The 18496-nt window shown below is 38.4% G+C and overlaps 2 protein-coding genes across 3 annotated transcripts; both read left to right on the top strand.

Annotated features, from left to right (window-relative positions):
• Positions 1–4830: 4830 nt before the first annotated feature.
• Positions 4831–7461, top strand: LOC122045386. 2 transcript variants are annotated; one of them, XM_042605591.1, is made up of 5 exons: positions 4877–4969; positions 5043–5195; positions 6145–6257; positions 6513–6727; positions 6962–7461. In XM_042605591.1, exons 3-5 carry the CDS (start codon positions 6165–6167, stop codon positions 7251–7253), a joined length of 600 nt encoding a protein of 199 aa, XP_042461525.1. In that variant the 5' UTR covers positions 4877–4969; positions 5043–5195; positions 6145–6164; the 3' UTR covers positions 7254–7461. The 2 variants fall into 2 exon arrangements, with proteins under 2 accessions (XP_042461524.1, XP_042461525.1); XM_042605590.1 differs by lacking the exon at positions 5043–5195 and having other exon boundaries at positions 4831–4969.
• A 5084-nt stretch (positions 7462–12545) lies between these two features.
• Positions 12546–13578, top strand: LOC122049005. Its single transcript, XM_042610507.1, has 2 exons — positions 12546–13105; positions 13350–13578. The coding sequence occupies exons 1-2, from the start codon at positions 12654–12656 to the stop codon at positions 13414–13416; spliced, it is 519 nt and encodes a 172-aa protein (XP_042466441.1). The 5' UTR covers positions 12546–12653; the 3' UTR covers positions 13417–13578.
• Positions 13579–18496: the final 4918 nt, after the last annotated feature.

The raw sequence follows: 18496 nt of genomic DNA, 5'->3' as shown, positions 1-18496 counted from the left end.
AGTTTTAGAGCGGGTAAAAGAGAGGAATGATGAGGCATGGAACTGGATTACATCCATCCCAATAGAAAAATGGTCAATGTCCCATGATGGGGGTCACAGATATGGGCATGTGAATACAAATGTAGCTGAGTGTGTCAATTTAGTTTTGAAAGATGCACGTCATTTACCTGTTGTTGCCCTTATCGAGCATACATTTTATAACATGGTCAAGTACTTTGATAACAGAAGAAATGTGTACTCTGATCAGATGGCCAATGACAAAGTGTACACTTCGTAGTGCCTCAAATTGCTTGATAGACATTTGAAAGTTGCGCACACCCATCAGGTAACCTCTTTCAATCGTGAAGATGGAGTTTTTGAAGTGAAGACTGGATACTCCCGTGAAATGTGAAAAGGAGGTAATAAGACAATGGTACATCTTCGCCTTCAACATTGCAGTTGTGGAAAATTTTAGGGGACGAAGATACCTTGTTCGCATGCAATAGCAGCATGTATGACAACTGGAAGAGATTATTTTATCTATATAGATGCTGTGTATTTATTGTCAACTGCGATTAAATGCTATAGAAGTATTTTTCATCCCTTGAGTAATGAGACCTATTGGCCAATTATGGAAGGTGATGATGGTCGATGCCTAATACCTGACTTAGACATGAAGAGAAAAAAGGGTAAGCCAACGAGAAGAAGGAGAAATGAGATGGACGTTGGACCATCCACAAGCAGAGTGCAACATTGTCGACAGTGTGGGCAACTTGGACATAATAGAAAAACTTATCCACATGTTTAATTCTTTTTGTTCGTGTGTAACTTCAAATATTTTGTAACTTTGTAAGACATGTGCTTTTTAATTAACTTTGTAAGACATTATTGATATTATGTATGACGTACTTATATTGACAAAGATTATGTACGTAAGTATGATATAATATTTGATATACATATATTCATTTATATCTGTGTATAGATATGAACCGCAGGCCTGGACGTGCCGATTACCTTAGTCATCCAGGTTCAGTTGATGGCGAGTTATTACATCTGCAGACGTCGCATAGATCCGAAACAGTATGAGATAATGTGGTAATAAAATAAATTGGGTCGTTAATTTCTTTGCCATTGTATTTGTGCACATATGTTATGGTCATGATAAAATTAATTTGTTGTACAATGTTTCTTCAGGTTAGAGCAAGTCGCAGTGAGTCATATGATGCCAGTTACCTTGAACCTTTGCTTGTGAAGCGAACCAGTCTACATCAAAATGAGTATAATATTCAAAATGATCATTTTATTTATTGGATGAGCGTAGCGGGATTCTTAGGGGTTTTCCATGTTGGATATCGTCGTATTGATGGAGCACTATTACTGCTCTTCTTGAGAGATGGAGGCCGGAAACACATTCATTTCACATGTCCGAAGGAGAGATGACAGTAACTTTGCAAGATGTTGCAGTTCTGTTGGGTCTACCTATTCATGGGTTAGCGATATCTGGTAGAGCGAATGTTGACATATATGACTATTGTTTAAGGTTTTTGATCAAGTTCTACACCCCTCTAGTATGAAGCCGAGACGTCTTTCAATTAGGTGGTTGGCTAAAACCTTCGATCTAACGAAACTTCCCACCAATGCAACCGACGAAACTATACAGTGTTATGTTCGTGCCACTATATTGCGAATGATAGGTGGTGATCTGATGGGCTCTAAAATAAAGGGTTATGTGCACGGCATGTTCTTTCAATTTATTGAGGATTTACATCGCATGCAAGAGTATAGTTGGGGTAGCGCATGCCTTGCATACTTATACCGCAATTTGTGTAATGCTGTTGACCCATATATTAGTCAGATATCGGGTCCTTTATTACTTCTGCAGCTATGGGCATGGGAGCGATTCACTCAATGTCGTCCTATTATTAGGGGTGGGATAGAACACACACTCATGCTTCCGCTCGGGACTAGGTGCAATAGTTATTTGTTCATATTATTTCAGATTAAAGTATTATATGCTCATTCACTTGATAAAATTATGATTTCAGGTGGGCAGGTAAGAAAGAAGCGCGACAATCACCACGATTCACTTTGCAGGGATGGAGATATGAATTCGACGTTCAAACACACCACCAAGTAAGATCTTTGTTATTTTAACTTTTGTCGTTTACAATATTAGCTATATTAATGTAAAGACTAATTGTTATGACCTTATGCAGATCTCTTGGGAGTTATATGCTCAGTTTATTCACCAGTTAGATCCGATTTGTCTATTCGGGCAGGACATTTGGATGGCTCGAGTACCTTTGATATGCTTCAATGTCGTTGAATGGTATTATCCAGATAGGGTACGACGACAATTCGGCTGGCTCCAGTTTATCCCTGTTCCTCCTTTTCGTCATTGCGGTTATCATTCAACCAGTCAAAAGGGAAAGTACGAGGTTGATTGGAGAGTTGAATGGGCAAAAGAGATTAACATCTGGAATAACTGCCAACAATTTGTGGTTCACAGTAATATCAGTTTATTGACCCAACACTATCATAGTCAATATGGAGACTAGTACAGGCGAGTAACGCGAAGATTTATGACAATCGAGGGGGCCACTCATGTAGGAAGTGTAAGATATCACCAAATTCTCTAATTGTTTCACAAATTAATATTCAATTGCACTTTAACAACCATTATATTTATTTTTTTCTTCTTCTGCTAATTGATACTCACGAGAGAGCATGGATCTCATCATGCTCAGATAATGCTCCGATCGGACGACAACATAACCGGATGGCTGGGGCTATTCTTGGAGCTTTTGGAGAGCAGCGAAGATACATGGACTACCCAAGTGAATATATCATTCAGGACGATATGCATATCCTGATTATGGGTTCACTCCTACCGCTAATGCACCATCAGGTAGAGGTCCGAGAACTCGTCAACCAAGGCAAAGGTATGTCGATCCTCCTCGTATGAGCTGTGATACTATTTCTGAACCGCCAGTCTGGAGAGATCTATCAATGCAAGCTGGCTCATTTTCATTTACACAAGCCCGAACAAGTTTTGGTGGTTATCCCACATCAGGTGGGTTTGGCCACTACTCTAATCCCCAATCATCTTCAGAGCCATTTCCGGGTCCATCATCGTTGTCAACCGATAGAAATTTTGGCCATCCGACCACTTTAGAATTTTCAATGTTTGAATCAGGCTCTCATTTTCAAGGTAGTTTGGGACCTAATTATTTTCCTCCTACAAATATTTTTGCTCTATTTCAAATGGAACGCATGTCCACAATGTCTAACCTCCCATCAGTAGATATATCTAGTATGTGTTCCCATTTATCTGAAGCTAATGATGATGATCCACAAGAGGGCAATCATCGGGATGTCAAAGAGGTTGGAATGATGCACATAACGACGCTATAGTCCAACAATCACATGAGCGGAATACGGGTGGTATAATTCCTTTTCTCAGACGATTCCTTCCACACCGAAATCGTCGACGTCCGAGATATGGTACCGATTGAATATAATTTGTAGCATATTTGATAAATATTTTTATATTTAGACGTGACAATCTTTCTACCAATAATATAAATGTCGATTTTCCTTATATTAAATGTTATAATCTTAAACATATTTGCTAAATCTCAGAATGTCTTTTATTTTTAGTTTATTGAAATTATTTGCTAATATAATTTATATTATATTTAATAAATATAAATATAAATATAATTTATTATTATTATTTAAACGTATGTTAATAAAACAATTTAGCTTTGTAAAAGAAATTATAAAAAATTATTACGAATTTAATTTTTTTTTTTTTTAAAAAAATAAAACTTAAGCAAATGAAAAATGAAACAATTTGTAAAAAATTTTTTTAAAAAATTCATATTCGGGATTTAAATCCCGGTAATTAGAAGTACCCGAATTTAAATTCCGGAATATAAGAAAATAAATAAAAAATAATGATTATCGAAATTTAAATCTCGGATATGAATTCATTTCACCTAATTTTATAAAAGGTTTTATTTTTACCTATTTTTGTAATAACTTTAATATTTATGCTTATTTTAAAAATTTTCTCCGGAGAAGAGAAGCTAAAGACATGTTTTTTTCTCAGGATAATGGTACGATAGTTAGTTATCTGACAGATAATTAAGGAATTTAAGTTTGTATTTTAGCTATAATATATTATAATTTTTGTAAAAAAAATTGGACCTAAGAATTTGATCATCTGCATGAATCTCTATTAATATTTTTAAAATATAATCATCTTTTATAAATTATATAAAATCATAATTATAATTTTATAGCTATTAAAATATAACATTAACCAACAATTATCTAAATAAATTATCTATACCGTAATAGTTATAATCCGTAATTGTTATAACGTGATGTTAGCATGCGCCATGCGTTAATAAATATTAATCAATATTCATTAGAAATAAAATGTACGTATTATAAGAGTTATTACACCACAATGTTATTAACGTTAGCATTGTTAAAGTATTGTTATAATATATTATCCACCCATATTAATTATAAATGAAATGTTCATATTATATTATAAGTGCTTATACCTACGGCAACCGTACTAAAAATAAAAATATATTAATGCTAGATGAGATATTTTTTTATAATAACTCAACAGATTGTCCTTTGACCAAATATTATAATACAAAAAGACACTCTTGATTTTTCGGTTTTATTCCTCACGACACACATTTTTCTTTTTTATATAATTTTATTTTGTACTTTCTCACTCCATAAAAACGCCAATAATTAGACAGATATAGAAATGTGAAAATTGGAAGGGTGGTTTGGTCATTTTGCTCGATTGTATTTTCCTCGGCGTTGTCGTTACCGTTCTCATTGGTTTACGCTTTCAGATTTATTATACTCTCGTTTCTCCAATCAACACTCCAAGTCATCTTCCTCGAGGCTCTCCTGCCTGCGTCGTTTTCGCCGCTGGGATTCGAGGATCGGAGAGGTTTGAGATTCCCAGCTTGGTCTTGTTTTATTTGTTTCCTTGCTTCTTCACCCGAAGCTTTTAGTATCTTCAGATTCCTCTCAGCTGTGTGCGTTGATTTTGGTGGGTCGATGCCGACTAGATCTACTTTGAGTTTTCTTTGATGAAAAATTAGATTTTTGCGAGGTCAAAGAATTCCTGAAGCTTTCCATTGGGTTAAAGTCGAATCGATAGGGTTGGGTATCCGGTTCGTACATCTTTGCTGTAATTAGTAGCTTTTTACAGTTAATTGCCTACAGATTGATATTTTTCGTTTTTGTAATCTTTATTTCGATCTTTCGTCCCTTTTTCCTTAATTTGACTATTTGGTTTGCTATCTTTCAATTCTGGGTTCTATAGGGTAGTGTTTGTATTTGCCTCATAGTGAATTTGCTTTTCTTTGTTTTTCTCCCAAAAATATCGATGCTGGTTTTTAGTATTTTTGCAACATTTGATAGTTAGTTCATTAGAATATTCACTCTGTTAAATCTGAATCAAGTGTTCTTGTTTGAGATACAAGCCATTGTATTAGTTCAACGAAGTTGTATGGTCTTAGATTGTTGCTTTAGTTCCTTGTCTCTTAAGAAATTGTATGGAAACAACAGCAAGGCTTACAAAAGTCAATTTTATTTTGCTATTTCAGCAGTTTTCTACATCACACAAGACTAAGAACTAACTGTTGAATAACCTTGTTAATACTAGATATTTGTAGCATTACTTCTTCATTTGTAGACAAATATTAATTAAAAGAATATCACGAAACAAAGTAACGACGATGTTTTGTTTCTTAATCTGGAACCCATTGATAGACAGGATGTTATGGTTGACAAACGTAATCTGTACACAACTATGAACATCCAAAAATGAAATGATGATCACCAATAGATATGAATAGAAACACATGATTTTTAAGCAAAACTCCATTTCCTCCAATGTTGCCTTTGCCTGCTAAGAAATTTCCTTATTTTCTACATAATTTTATTACTCCGTCAGTTGGAAGTCACGAAGAAGTCTACCTTTACTGGTGTCATAGACTGTTTCATCATTAAGAATGTTAAAAAAATAAAATTGATCCACTTGTACTTATTAATCTGTTTTTCTTTCATACATCTTCTGTAGATCCCTTTATTCAACGTATCATTGCTATTTAATGGCAGGGAGTTGAAGTATCAAGGAGATGGCTGCAAGCCAAACCACAAAGATTGCTCTGACTGTTGCATTTTTTGGAATATTGTCTTTCCTTTTTGGTGTTATTGCAGAAAATAAAAAGGTTTCCTAATCTCTTTACAATGTTTGGGATTATGAACATTATTCATCTAAAAAATCCTCTGGTCTTATTATGATTCAGCTTTTTTTATTGAAAGAGAATTGCTTCTATTCATCGAGATGCTTATTTTTAAAGGGAAATATATGCTGTAATTGCATCATTTTGGTGCTGCTAATTGCACAGTTTTGTGCTATGCTCATAACTTTGTTTTCATGTCCCATTGTGGTTATTCATGTGGCTCAAGTTTTGTTATTATAGCCGGCTTCTGGAACTCCAATTCAAGGAAAGGGTGTGGTCATCTGCAAGTTTCCTAGTGATCCAACAATTGCTTTGGGAAGTTTATCTGTCGTGACTCTCCTTCTTACTGCTATAGCAGGACATGTTGCTGTCTATTTTCCATACAAAGGAAAGACAGTTCCAGTTCAAGCTTTATTTCAAAGTGCTTCATTAGTTATATTCTTCCTTATCGCAGAGTAAGCTCTCTTTAGTTCTTTTTTAAGATGAATTTTCTCATGACAAAATCTTTAAAGTTGAACAGAATGAGAACTATGTATGTTTGCATTTGGAACTATTATTGCAGTTACTTTTAGTTGGAGCTTTGTAAATAGCTGTTCGAAACTCTGTTTTTGATTTTCTACTATTGATCAACTCCTCAAGTATTACTCTCCATATACATGAGGTTATCATATCTAGTGTTCTTGATTCAGGGCTGTCTCAGCATTGGCACTGGCGATGATGTTGTGGGCTACTATTGTGGAAGGTCTGCACCATTCACGCAACACCCATTATAATCTCGATACAACATGTCCTACTGCCAAAACTGGTCTATTTGGAGGTGCAGCATTCCTCTCCCTCGATGCCTCTCTCATTTGGCTTGTATGCCAGATCTTGACACTAAATGCAAGAGCAGATTATTTGGAGGATGACTCGAAGGGAGACTATGGGCAGGTTTATGCAACAGAATTGGAGGCCAGCGGCACTGCTAATCCAGCACCTTAAGGATTAAGGGGAACCAAAAATTGCACTTCTTTATCTCGGAAGTCAAAACACTTGCGTTTGGGTTTGTGTTCACTACTTCGTTCAGTATTGCACTTTCCTACATTTTCTGGCTGTGAATGGTTCTTTGATAACAGAAGTATGAACTCTTCGAATGTGAACATGGAATATTTGAAACTGTTAAAGTTGTTGGACTCTTGCTTGGATTTTAGTTTGTCGATGCCGTTGCTGCAGTGGAAATCATTTAACTCAAATAGTAGGGTTTGATCATACCGTTTCATCGGAGGTAGTGGATATCATACATTAAGGTACTTCCATGTTTATCATGTGTTGTCTTTATTATTTGTTTGCTCATTTGACCTGTAAATTATTTGTGCAATACATCTTGAAAGGTCGTGGTTCTACATCTTTGAAATACTTGTCTAGTATGCCAGTTCCACATTTTCCATATCCTGGTGCTGAAAATGGTATGTCATTCAAGGTTCATGTAGTTCTTTCCCTTACCTGTCACATTGAATTCAAGCCACCATTTCACATCTGCGATCTGAATGAAGGTCGCAAGTTCTGCTGGCTAGAACAAATGTCAAATTTCATTCACCATTTTATAATCTCCTAGTACAGGCAGTGTCATCTCTATGGCCGATCCTTGTGCACCGGCTGCCCACCCTTTATATTGCATAATGTGTCTCCTTCCTCTTTCTGAGTTTGCAAGTAGACTTTTGGTGTGGCACTTTCTATCAAAAAAAGAACCTTTATTTGGTGCTGGCCAGACCCCTTCCAATCAGATTCCTTGCGTTTCTATCCAACTCGACCTCTTCACTTTTTCCATTAGTTTCTTGTATGTGTTAGCTTTTAGTATTGTAAGAGCGTCATATTAATTTTTCTATATTATCTTTAAAATTTAGTTAAATTTAGATAAATCATTTATTTTATTAAATTTAAATAATCATTTTTCAATATACACTATATCAGCTACCTTAAAATTTTAATTATCTTTATCTTCTTCCCTCTCTTTCATTTTTCTATTATTTTTTCTCTCCTCCTATGTAATATCTACCTTTCATTATCCAATCTATTTTCTTTATTTTTTTCTCTCCCAAATTAAATGATATTTTAATATTTAGGATCCTTAAATTTAGAGAAGTATTGATCCTGGTTGAAAGCTAGAGGGATGACACGTTGGACAAGTGATTCAAATATTGATTGGAGGAAGACTTTTAATCAGAGAAAATGCTACAAATGGAAGTGAAAATCCTCTCTGCACATACTCAAACGAGCAGATAGAACGTCAGTATCCAAAAATCAAGAAAAGGATCCATAGCAAAAGCTCTCTGATGCTCAAGTCGGTGTAGTGGCCGAGCAAAAAAACGGAGAGATGAATCGTAAAGGCTTGCGGTTAAATGAGATGTTGGAAAAGCGTAGCTAGCCAACGAAGAGGACTTTCTTATATATCACCTCTCATGACCTCCGTAATCATGAGGTGGCAAAGAATATCGGGCGTCAGAAGCTGTCAAGTAAGGGAATATGTAACGCCTAAGAGGCATATAGTCGTTGTCCGAGGAATCTTCTATTACCCATGTGTATCCTTTTTGTAACTTACGTCATTAATGCAGCGGTTGAAGGAATATGTTGTCACAGTGCGTCGATTGATAGAAAGTGTAGAGTCACCTTCGAGGAAGGTTCCATTGAATGCTCATGTAATAACAAAAGAATATTCTCTGATAAACCGTTGGTATTCTTTGACAGGTTGTTGTGATTCTCTGCCATGTGGTATCCCAAAGATGTCCCAGTCGGATATTTAGCTGATCGGGTGTATATATAAAAGCATAATATTGAGTATGGTAGTGCATTCGACCCTTAGTGCTGCTCCGATATATATCGTGTGATGCTGGAGATTTGATTATGAAGTAATAGGGAACCAAGTCCCCTAGGTCCAGACAGCTTTATGACCGACCGACCATATGTAGGGATAGTTGCTTCTGAATGGGGAGTTGAGCCCCGAGAGGCTAGATCGGTACTTTCAGCCGATCGTCCTTGTACTTGGAGGTTTGTCCCTGAAGTGATAGCTTGAGCTTTAGAAATACGGACAAATTTTTTCTGAGGTTTGCATTGTATATTGATTCTTCAGAGATAGATACTGAGCCCTATAAATCTGGTTAACTTTATACCCGGTCACCGATGTGCAAGAGGTCAGGGGAATGAACGATGAAGGTCTATATGTTTAACCAGTTGTCGAATCGACCCACTGTATACTAGGCACTCAGAGTGGAAAGCTAGATCCCTGGGAGCTAGTCAAATATTACTCTCGGTCGGCCTTGTGGCCGGTTGGGCCTCTCTTAAATCCGAATGGATGATGACTTGTTTAATATATACTAGGTGTCTTAATACAGGCGAGGAGCACTAGGCTCCTTTGGTCCGATTGGTTTCTTGGTTAGTCATCCTTGTATTGAGGGTCTTAGCGCTGGATGAGGAACCAAGCCTTATTGAGAATGACCCTCTAACTGCCACCACCCTTGACTTGGATGCCATCTCATCTTGACTTAACTGTCACGTCATACTTGGGGTTCGTTCGTAACATCCTGTATCAAGTACTATTCATGGAATTTAAATTTAGGAAATGAATAGGGTAACTGATGCAAAGTTTTGTTTACGTAAAATATAAAATTTAAGATAAATTCTATGTTTAGAAAAATTGATATGGATACTCTAAGTAGGACATTTTGAACTGATAAATTCATCCAAAAAGTATGATATTTGTTACTTATATCATAAAACCATTCATGTAGATTGGGTCCGTCAGATTAATCTGTTCTGTCAAACAATTTAAATGAGTTGAGTTGAAATTTTATCAACTCATTTAAAAACGGATCTAAACAGACCAATTTAGGCGGGTTACAGATCTAGGCAGATCGCCTTGTGGGGGGCTCAGGTTGGCTTTCAAATTGAGGAGAAGAAAAAATTTCTAAAACTTAATGGGCTCATGGGCTGGCGGTCTAATCCACGGTCTAAATTTTAAAAATTCTATATTTTTTATTATTTTTAATGGGCTCATTGGCATATCCGCTTAATCCACGATCACTTTGGATTTCCCAATCCTTAGGGTGCGTTTGGTTCAAGTTATCGTATATAATCTTGGTTATGTGATTACTTGGTAATCACATAACCAAGGTTATGAGGGGATAAAATATAATCTTAATCTTGTTTCGTTCATCTAGGTAATGATATAATCTAACTTGACATTTACTATATTACCCCTTGTTTAATTATATGATTAATTTTGTAGAATAAATTAAATTAAATTAATAATAATAATAATAATAATAATTATATTAATGAATAAGTTGATAATATATATAATAAATAAATAAAATTGATTTATAATTTATAATTTTAAAATAAATTTATATATTTTAAAAATATAATTAGATATGTAATTAACTTATTATGTATATTTTAAATTTATATATATTTAGATATGTGATTAAAATTTTTAATTATTTTAATAGATTTTATTTTCCCTAGGGTACCTCCCCTGACAGCCACCCCCGCGCCCTCCGCCGCACGTCACCCGGTTCACCACCGACACCAGCACTGAGCTCAGGTAGTATCCCAGCGCCAGCGACGCCCACGACAGTGACGTTGCCAGCGACCGCATCGTCGCCGGCGCCTCGCTGAAGAAGAACTCCAGCTGCCCAGCCAGCGTGATCAAATCCGCCGAGCCCAGGAATAGGTATTGGAATGCCACCTAAAAGAATGTGATCGGCAGCGGGCCCTCAGACCCCTCTCCCACCTGCCTTGCCACCCGCTTCCGCTTCGCCTCCACCACCGCCGCCATCGCTATCACTACTACCGAAAGCACCAGCCCGAACCCGATCCTCTGCAGGTGCGTGATGCCGTCTCGTTCCCCGTCGCGTGGCGCGCGAGGGGCACAATCGCGTGGTCGTATAGCGGCGCGATGGCCATGATGAAGACGACGGGGAAGACCGGCAGCGACGTCGGCGGGACCATGAGCCTGCCTACGCGCGTGCCCATCGTCTCTGCCTGCTGCACCGAGAAGGTCGAGAGCTGCGTGAGGCAGCAGCTGAGCATGATGGTCGATGTGAAGATAGGAAGAAGCTTCATCACCACCTTGACGTCCTCCACTTCCTGCCATGAGCAGGAGAGCGAGCGGTGGAGCGGCCGCCCTTCTACCGCCCGGTCCAGCCACTTGAGCTCCTCGCTCCGACTTTCTTCTTCTTCTTCTTCTGAGGGGAGAATGATATTTTTGGAAAAAAATATTGATAACCCTGGAATTGCAGAAAACTTAAGATTTTCAAAGTTTTTTGATTCCTAGTTCTATTCCCTAATTGCTGATATGACGGGAATGTTACATTATCAGGTATCATCAATTAATTAAACCAAACAAGATTATCATTGATAATTAATTAAGATTATCAGTAATAACCCCGAATTAAACACGCCCTTAGGATTTTCTCAGGATGACTGACCGACTTGCCCCACTCTACTATGTTGTGCCAAAGGATGAATCTTTGACTAGATAATCTATTCCGTCATCCGTCAATCCGTCTGACAACTTCCATTATAACTAATGGAAATCAATTCCTCTACAAAGCGCACTCCATTGTATGCAATACCGGCGGGCCAACCGGCCCCGCTCCACTCCCGCTCGTCAGATGATAAATTTTTGACTAACTAATCTATCCCGTGAGCTGATCCGTCTGATAGCTCACATTATGACTAATGGAAATCAATTCCTTCATAAAGCCCACTCCATTGTAAGCAATACTTGTGGCACAGATGGCACTTGACTACTATGGCCATTGCTTTGTGTTCCAACTGCAATGATAGCCAACCAACTTAGCTTGCTGCATGCCTCAAGTAGTGATCGATCTTTTCTTCAACCCAAAGCTTTTGTAATTGCCTCAGGCTCAGCAAAGTGAGTAGACTTGACCCGCTGCTGTCAACAAAATCTCGTTCATTACCACAAAAGTCATAATTCTCATCTCAGGGCCGGGTCTCTCCAATACTATCCTATACGATCGGGAAGTGAATTAAATTATAAGGCTTTGTTTAGCACAATAACTTTTTGTACGAGTAAAATGATCCGCGATATTATATTTCACACACATAATTATCTCTATGATCTCCTACTTGGTTATTGTAAAATCGTTTTCAGAAAATGTTTCCCCTTATAAGCTATGATCCACAACTATTTGTTCACGATTATCATGCTTAAAGATAGCAAGTGGAGGAGAAAAGAAAAAGTGAAAAAGAAAAGTAGAAGCTAATAAACAATGCATATACATACATACATATACCCCTAGCTCCTCCCACTTCATCTCCTCCTTACCTCACTTAATCCTCTTGAAGCTTAACACATCCAAAGAAAATTAAGCCGGAGCCATGAGCTCTGTTTGCAATTCTTCCATGCCGGCGAGGCCAACCTTCATCAACCTCTACAAGTGGCCGGAGTCCGACGCCGAGTTCGTGAAGTCGATGACAGAAGGAAGAAGAGGCAAGAGTACTGCCGTAACTGATCAGAGTCAGAGCCACAGTAAGTGGAGCCCAAGTCCTCCGGTGGTGGACAGCTTCTCCTGCCGGCAGGTGTACCTGAGGAGCTACCCCTTCTCCAAGGAGGAGAAGGCAGCCACCGGAAAAACAAAGCAGTGCTTTGAGAAAGCCAAGGAAAAAGCGACCTCACTTTTCTCAACGAAGAAGAAGAAGATTAAGAAGAATGAACTGCGGTTTGTGAGCGACAGGAAGCTAATCAAAGATTTCCCTTACTCTTCCCTCTTCTCTATCTTCTACCGCTTCCTGTTCTGCACCACCAGCGTCGAAGTTGTCGATCGTAGAAGGTATTAATTATGATCAGATTTGATAATTGTAATGTATACTACAGCAGTTGGCACCTTTAATTTGGTTTAATTATTTCCTGCTGTACGTGCGTACTCTTTCTATACCAAAGATCAAAACTAAACAAGAGTCATATATATATATATATAAATATATGAATTCCTCATGAACAAGGCGATGAGTTCTGAATTCTTAGATTGTTTAATTACATAAAAGTAAAATAAAGCAGAATTGGGTTGCGTACAGAGAACAAAGGAAAGGTGGGCATCCTTTGCGAAATTGCGAGTGGTGGCCATGCAAGCATGAGAGATAAGCATTCGATTGGGCTTGGCGCAGTGCTCAAAAGGCGTGCCGTAGCTGTCACTGATGAGCCACGCCTTTCTTCTCCAATGGCGGCTCGCCATTGGTGGTCAACCCTCAGTGAGCAGCTCGCTGAGCCTGCGAGGAACTGGAGGGGTAAAAGTTAAAAGGACAATTTATTTTAACCCTCAATCTACTTTATATTTTTTAAAATATTTTATTTTTCGTGATATTATAATAATTAAGAAATTGTAACCATTGCACTGCAGCTACTTCTACAACTCGAAATAACTAATTAGCATAAAAACCTTCTCGTCGTTGAAATGTCGAACAGGAAAAGAATTTTTTCCGGGTCAATAAGTGAGCAACGACCATGTGTGGCAAATTAAAGATTTAATTTCTATAGCCAAAGAATGCACCATCGAAAAATGAATCCTTTGAGGTTGTGTTACTGCTTGAGGGAGTCCGATAAGATGCAAGACATTTTGAATATCCAAGTGAGCACATAAATCCATTCCATAGAAAATTGCTATTAATTTCTCACCTTTCACTGACCTTGGCTCTCGAATAGCTTTCGCTTTAACACCCAAAACTTGTCCATATGAATCAAGAACAATTACTCCAATACTAAAAAGATTCCTGATCTCATCATAATCGGCATCCGCATTTAGCCAAACTTGGTTAGGATCAAGAGATTTCCAAACCCGTTCTGAGTTTACCTTCATCAAAGAATATAATATCTTTCCTGTAAAGTTAGACTCCTGAAGTACTTCCAACATCATAAGCACTCAATTTACCTTGATTTTCATCAATATGCTATTTGGATTATGATTCCATTTACATAACTCTCCCCACACTGCTCAACACATCATTGCAAACTATTTGAACTTATCCTTTGAAACCATCATATAGCTAGGAAGATGCTACAATCCACAAAAGAAGTCATACTAGCCTTGTTAAGATAACTCCAAAATTGGGTGTGTTTCCATACACTTTGAACTATTAGACAAAACAAAATGTAATGACTAATGGACCCATGTGGGACTTACATAAAGGGCAAAAACTCTCAATCGGAACATGTTTAGTTTTAAGATTTTCTACCGTAGGAATAATATCTTTGGATGTCCATCACAAAAAAGTTGGAACCTTAGGGGGAATTTAAAATCGTCAAATATATTTCCATCATGATTGATTAACATGAGAAGATTGAAAAGGAGGGGGATTCACAGTGTTCATCTCCAAGAGATACCCAGATTGGATTGTATATCGGCCATCAGCCTTGCCAAAATCAAATGTCATCACCTCTCTTACGGTTCAACGGTATATTAAGAATTGTTTCAACTTCATGTGTGGCAAAATTTGTGCACACCACTTCCTCATCCCATATCCCTGTGTCTATAATAAAGCTGGCTACTCTAATCAATGGGTCTGATAGAGAGTTGAAATATCTTTTAAAAGTTTGAAGGTCTGGAATTCACATATATGAATTTGTTAAGATGTTCTGTCCATTCCCTACCCTCCATAACAAACCTTTTTGAATAAGATATTTACCCCACATCAAGGATCTCCAGATATAAGATGGATTTGAACCAAGATTTGCCACCATAATATCAGTGTGCTTAAAGTACCTCCCCTTCAGCACACATGCCACCAACGAATAAGGATGTTGAATGTGTTAGGACCAAAAGTAGCTAGAGGGGGGGGGTGAATAGCTCGTCGCGTTCGCTCGGTGCGCTTCGTTGCTTGGCGTTGCTTGTTTCTTCTTGGATGTGCAGCGGAAAATACAGAAACAAACACAAAACGCTAACACTAGGATTTTACTTGGTATCCACCTCACAAGAGGTGACTAATCCAAGGATCCACACCAACGCACACACCCTCCACTATGAATAACACTCCTTTATGGTAACTACCAAAGGCGGAGAAGCCCTACAACACTCTCAATACAAGAAGAAGAAAGGGAAATACAAGTTAAGCAAAAGCTTACAAGATGTGCAGTAAAAACCCTAACCCTAACTTCTTCCTCTTGCAATAGATCCGCCTCTTGACTTGGAAAGCCTCCAAGAACCTTCAAGAACTGGCGATCACGTGCTTGTAGAGAGCTGTGGAGGAGCTGGAATGAATCTGAGAAGAGCTCGTGAAGAGATACCGAAGACCACGCTCGCCTGCGGCTTTAAACACGACGCAACGGTCGGATCCCGATCGATTCGAATGTTCCCAATCGATCGGGGAGGCTTTGGATCGATCCACGGATCGATCCAGAGCGCCTCTATGCTAAGCGCCTGTATCGATCCACGGATCGATCCAGCGCTTATCGCGCGAAGCAGCCTCGTCCCGATCGATCGGCTGATCGATCAGGACCTCTGGATCGATCCACGGATCGATCCAGAAGCTCTCTGTTCGCTGGGAAGAATCTGGATCGATCCACTGATCGATCCAGAGCCTGGATCGATCCACGGATCGATCCAGCACTTGGTTTTTGCCCAAAACCAAGTCTCAAACCTCCCTAACCAACATCCGGTCAACCTTGACCTGTTGGTACATCATGCCTAGCATCTGGTCACTCCCTTGACCTGCCAGGACTCCCCACCAAGTGTCCGGTCAATCCCTTTGACCCACTTAGACTTTTACTCGTCGTGCCAAGTATCCGGTCACTCCCTTGACCTACTTGGACTTCCCAACACCAGATGTCTGATCATCCTTGATCCATCTGGATTTCCTTCCTTGCCAAGTATCCAGCCAATCCTTTGACCTACTTGGACTTCCACCAGATGTCCGATCATCCTTGATCCATCTGGATTTCCTTTGTCTGGCTTCACTCACCAGGACTTTCACCTAGCTTCACTCACTAGGGTTTTCCATCTGCCTAGCTTCACTCACTAGGACTTTCACCTAGCTTCACTCACTAGGACTTTCACCTAGCTTCACTCACTAGGGTTTTCCATCTGCCTAGCTTCACTCACTAGGACTTTCACCTGGCTTCACTCACCAGGATTTCCTTCTGCCTAGCTTCAGTTAGGACTTCCCAGTCAAGTATCCGGTCAACCTTGACCTACTTGACTCTTCTTCGATCAATATCTTATTGTCAAACATCTAAACCCAAACCAAGACTCAGCTTGGTTAACCAGGTCACCCTTGACCTGAGGGATATTGCACCAACAATCTCCCCCTTTTTGATGTTTGACAATACAACAATAACACTTACAATGCCACATGTAAGTTAGGCTAATCCTATAGCCTCCTTCTTCATGCCACTAGGTAATGAACCCATAAATTAAGCTTTTCATTCTCCCCCTAAGAGGGCAAACTCCCTCTAGGTAATGAAAACCTAACTTACTTCCTTTCATTCTCCCCCTATTGGCACACATCAACCCCCTACTAATAAAACACATCAACCCGTCTACTAATAAAATACATCAACCCGTCTTTGGACACACATCAACCTATGCTCCAATTTTGGGCACACTTCAACAACTCCATTTGTTGAAGACTCTCCCCCTGAAGAGTTGCTCATCGTGATCACAATTTCACTCATTGTGATCAACTCAATATTGAAGGTCACATACCCTTCATTATCCTTAACTTTTCCCTCAATGTTGACAAATACCCAACCTTGAGCATTTTCAACCACTTGAGTTGCCACTTGAAATGATGAGGATATCCACTCCCCATTTATCCCCATTTCAAGTTTAAATGCTCAACCTTGAGCAAGTTCACAACGGAAGGTTAACCACATTCCAAGGTTCATGAAAAATAATTTTCATGTCTTTAAAGAGTCTCTCCCCCTAAAGACATGGTGATAACTTCTGTCATTGCACCAACAATGACTTGGAATCCCTAAACCTTTAGGAAACCCAGATTTAGAAGTTTTGAGGTTCAAATGTTCAAAATTTGAAACAAACCTCAACCTAAACTTCAACTTAGCCTTCCTTTACCATTTCATCCTTGTTTTCAACACGAAAACACCCTTTTTATGTATACAAATATATTTTAAGGGTTTGGAATGGTTACCTAGACTAAAATAGGTTCAAAGTGCTGAAATCAGGCTTTCCCAGCCAAAATCAGCAACTTGGATCGATTGGAGTTGGGTTCCAATCGATTGAACCTTTCTGAATCGATCCACTGATCGATTCAGACTACCTGGATCGATCGGCTGATCGATCCAGCGAGCTACTGCTCGCGAGATTTGCCTTCTGAATCGATCCATGGATCGATTCAGGCACTCCAATCGATCCATGGATCGATCGGAGCTCTGATAGTTGCTGAAATTCCATTTCAGTCAACTTCAGAAACCCCTAGAAAATTCTACAAAAATTCAAAAATTATGAAATTTCGTGTAGACATTGTTTAGGGCATATATTATCAAGGAAAAATAGTTTTCTATGAAAATACATCATATTTTCAAAGATTGACACAAACTTGAAAACTTGCAAAAACTTTAGTGTTTTCTTCAAGTTTGTGTCTAACTATTCAATGGTGATTACTATCAAAAGATAGCCTTCACCAAGGTTTTCCAAAATCATTTTGAAAACTTTTTCAAAACCAATATCCCACCATATTCCTTGGGCTTAATGCACATGACTTGTACATTAGCTTTCCCAATGATGGGAAAACACATATCTATGTGTTTTGATGAAACTAAAACTCAAAAGAATGCACTAAATCAACATCTTGAGTTTTGTTCATCATCCTAACATCTCACTTGTATCTAATGTGCACTAAAACACATACAAATCATCTTATAGGTCTTTGTGAGATGTAGAGATTTTGGTTTTTGCCCTAATCTAGGGATCATGCATATCTATCTAGGCATTTTGGAGATATTAGACACCCACCTAGGATGTCACTTGTTAATAAGTGTTGTTAAATGCCTTTTGTCCTTAATTACAAGGAATTAAACTAATGCATGATAATGTTATGGCATACATCAAAAGGAAATAATTTTCAAAAGAAAATATCCTATAACTACATGATGTATGAATGTCATGACATGGTATTTTTGTATTTTTCATAATAAGTCATGAATGCAAAAGTAGACATGATGTCATGGCATATGATGGGCAAACAATCATGGTAAGATTTAGCATAAATAA

Source organism: Zingiber officinale, chromosome 2B, assembly GCF_018446385.1.
Source record: "Zingiber officinale cultivar Zhangliang chromosome 2B, Zo_v1.1, whole genome shotgun sequence".
Lineage (NCBI taxonomy): Eukaryota > Viridiplantae > Streptophyta > Magnoliopsida > Zingiberales > Zingiberaceae > Zingiber > Zingiber officinale.
The sequence above is the reverse complement of the archived record's forward strand: the minus strand, read 5'-3'. Positions and strand labels throughout refer to the sequence as shown.

Coding starts and splice junctions, on each gene's coding strand:
- LOC122049005 (XM_042610507.1), top strand. CDS start 12,654: ATGAGCTCTGTTTGCAATTCTTCCATGCCGGCGAGGCCAACCTTCATC. Junction 13,106..13,349: donor GAAGTTGTCGATCGTAGAAG/GTATTAATTATG, acceptor GGTTGCGTACAG/AGAACAAAGGAAAGGTGGGC.
- LOC122045386 (XM_042605590.1), top strand. CDS start 6,165: ATGGCTGCAAGCCAAACCACAAAGATTGCTCTGACTGTTGCATTTTTT. Junction 6,258..6,512: donor TTATTGCAGAAAATAAAAAG/GTTTCCTAATCT, acceptor TTGTTATTATAG/CCGGCTTCTGGAACTCCAAT. Junction 6,728..6,961: donor ATATTCTTCCTTATCGCAGA/GTAAGCTCTCTT, acceptor TTCTTGATTCAG/GGCTGTCTCAGCATTGGCAC.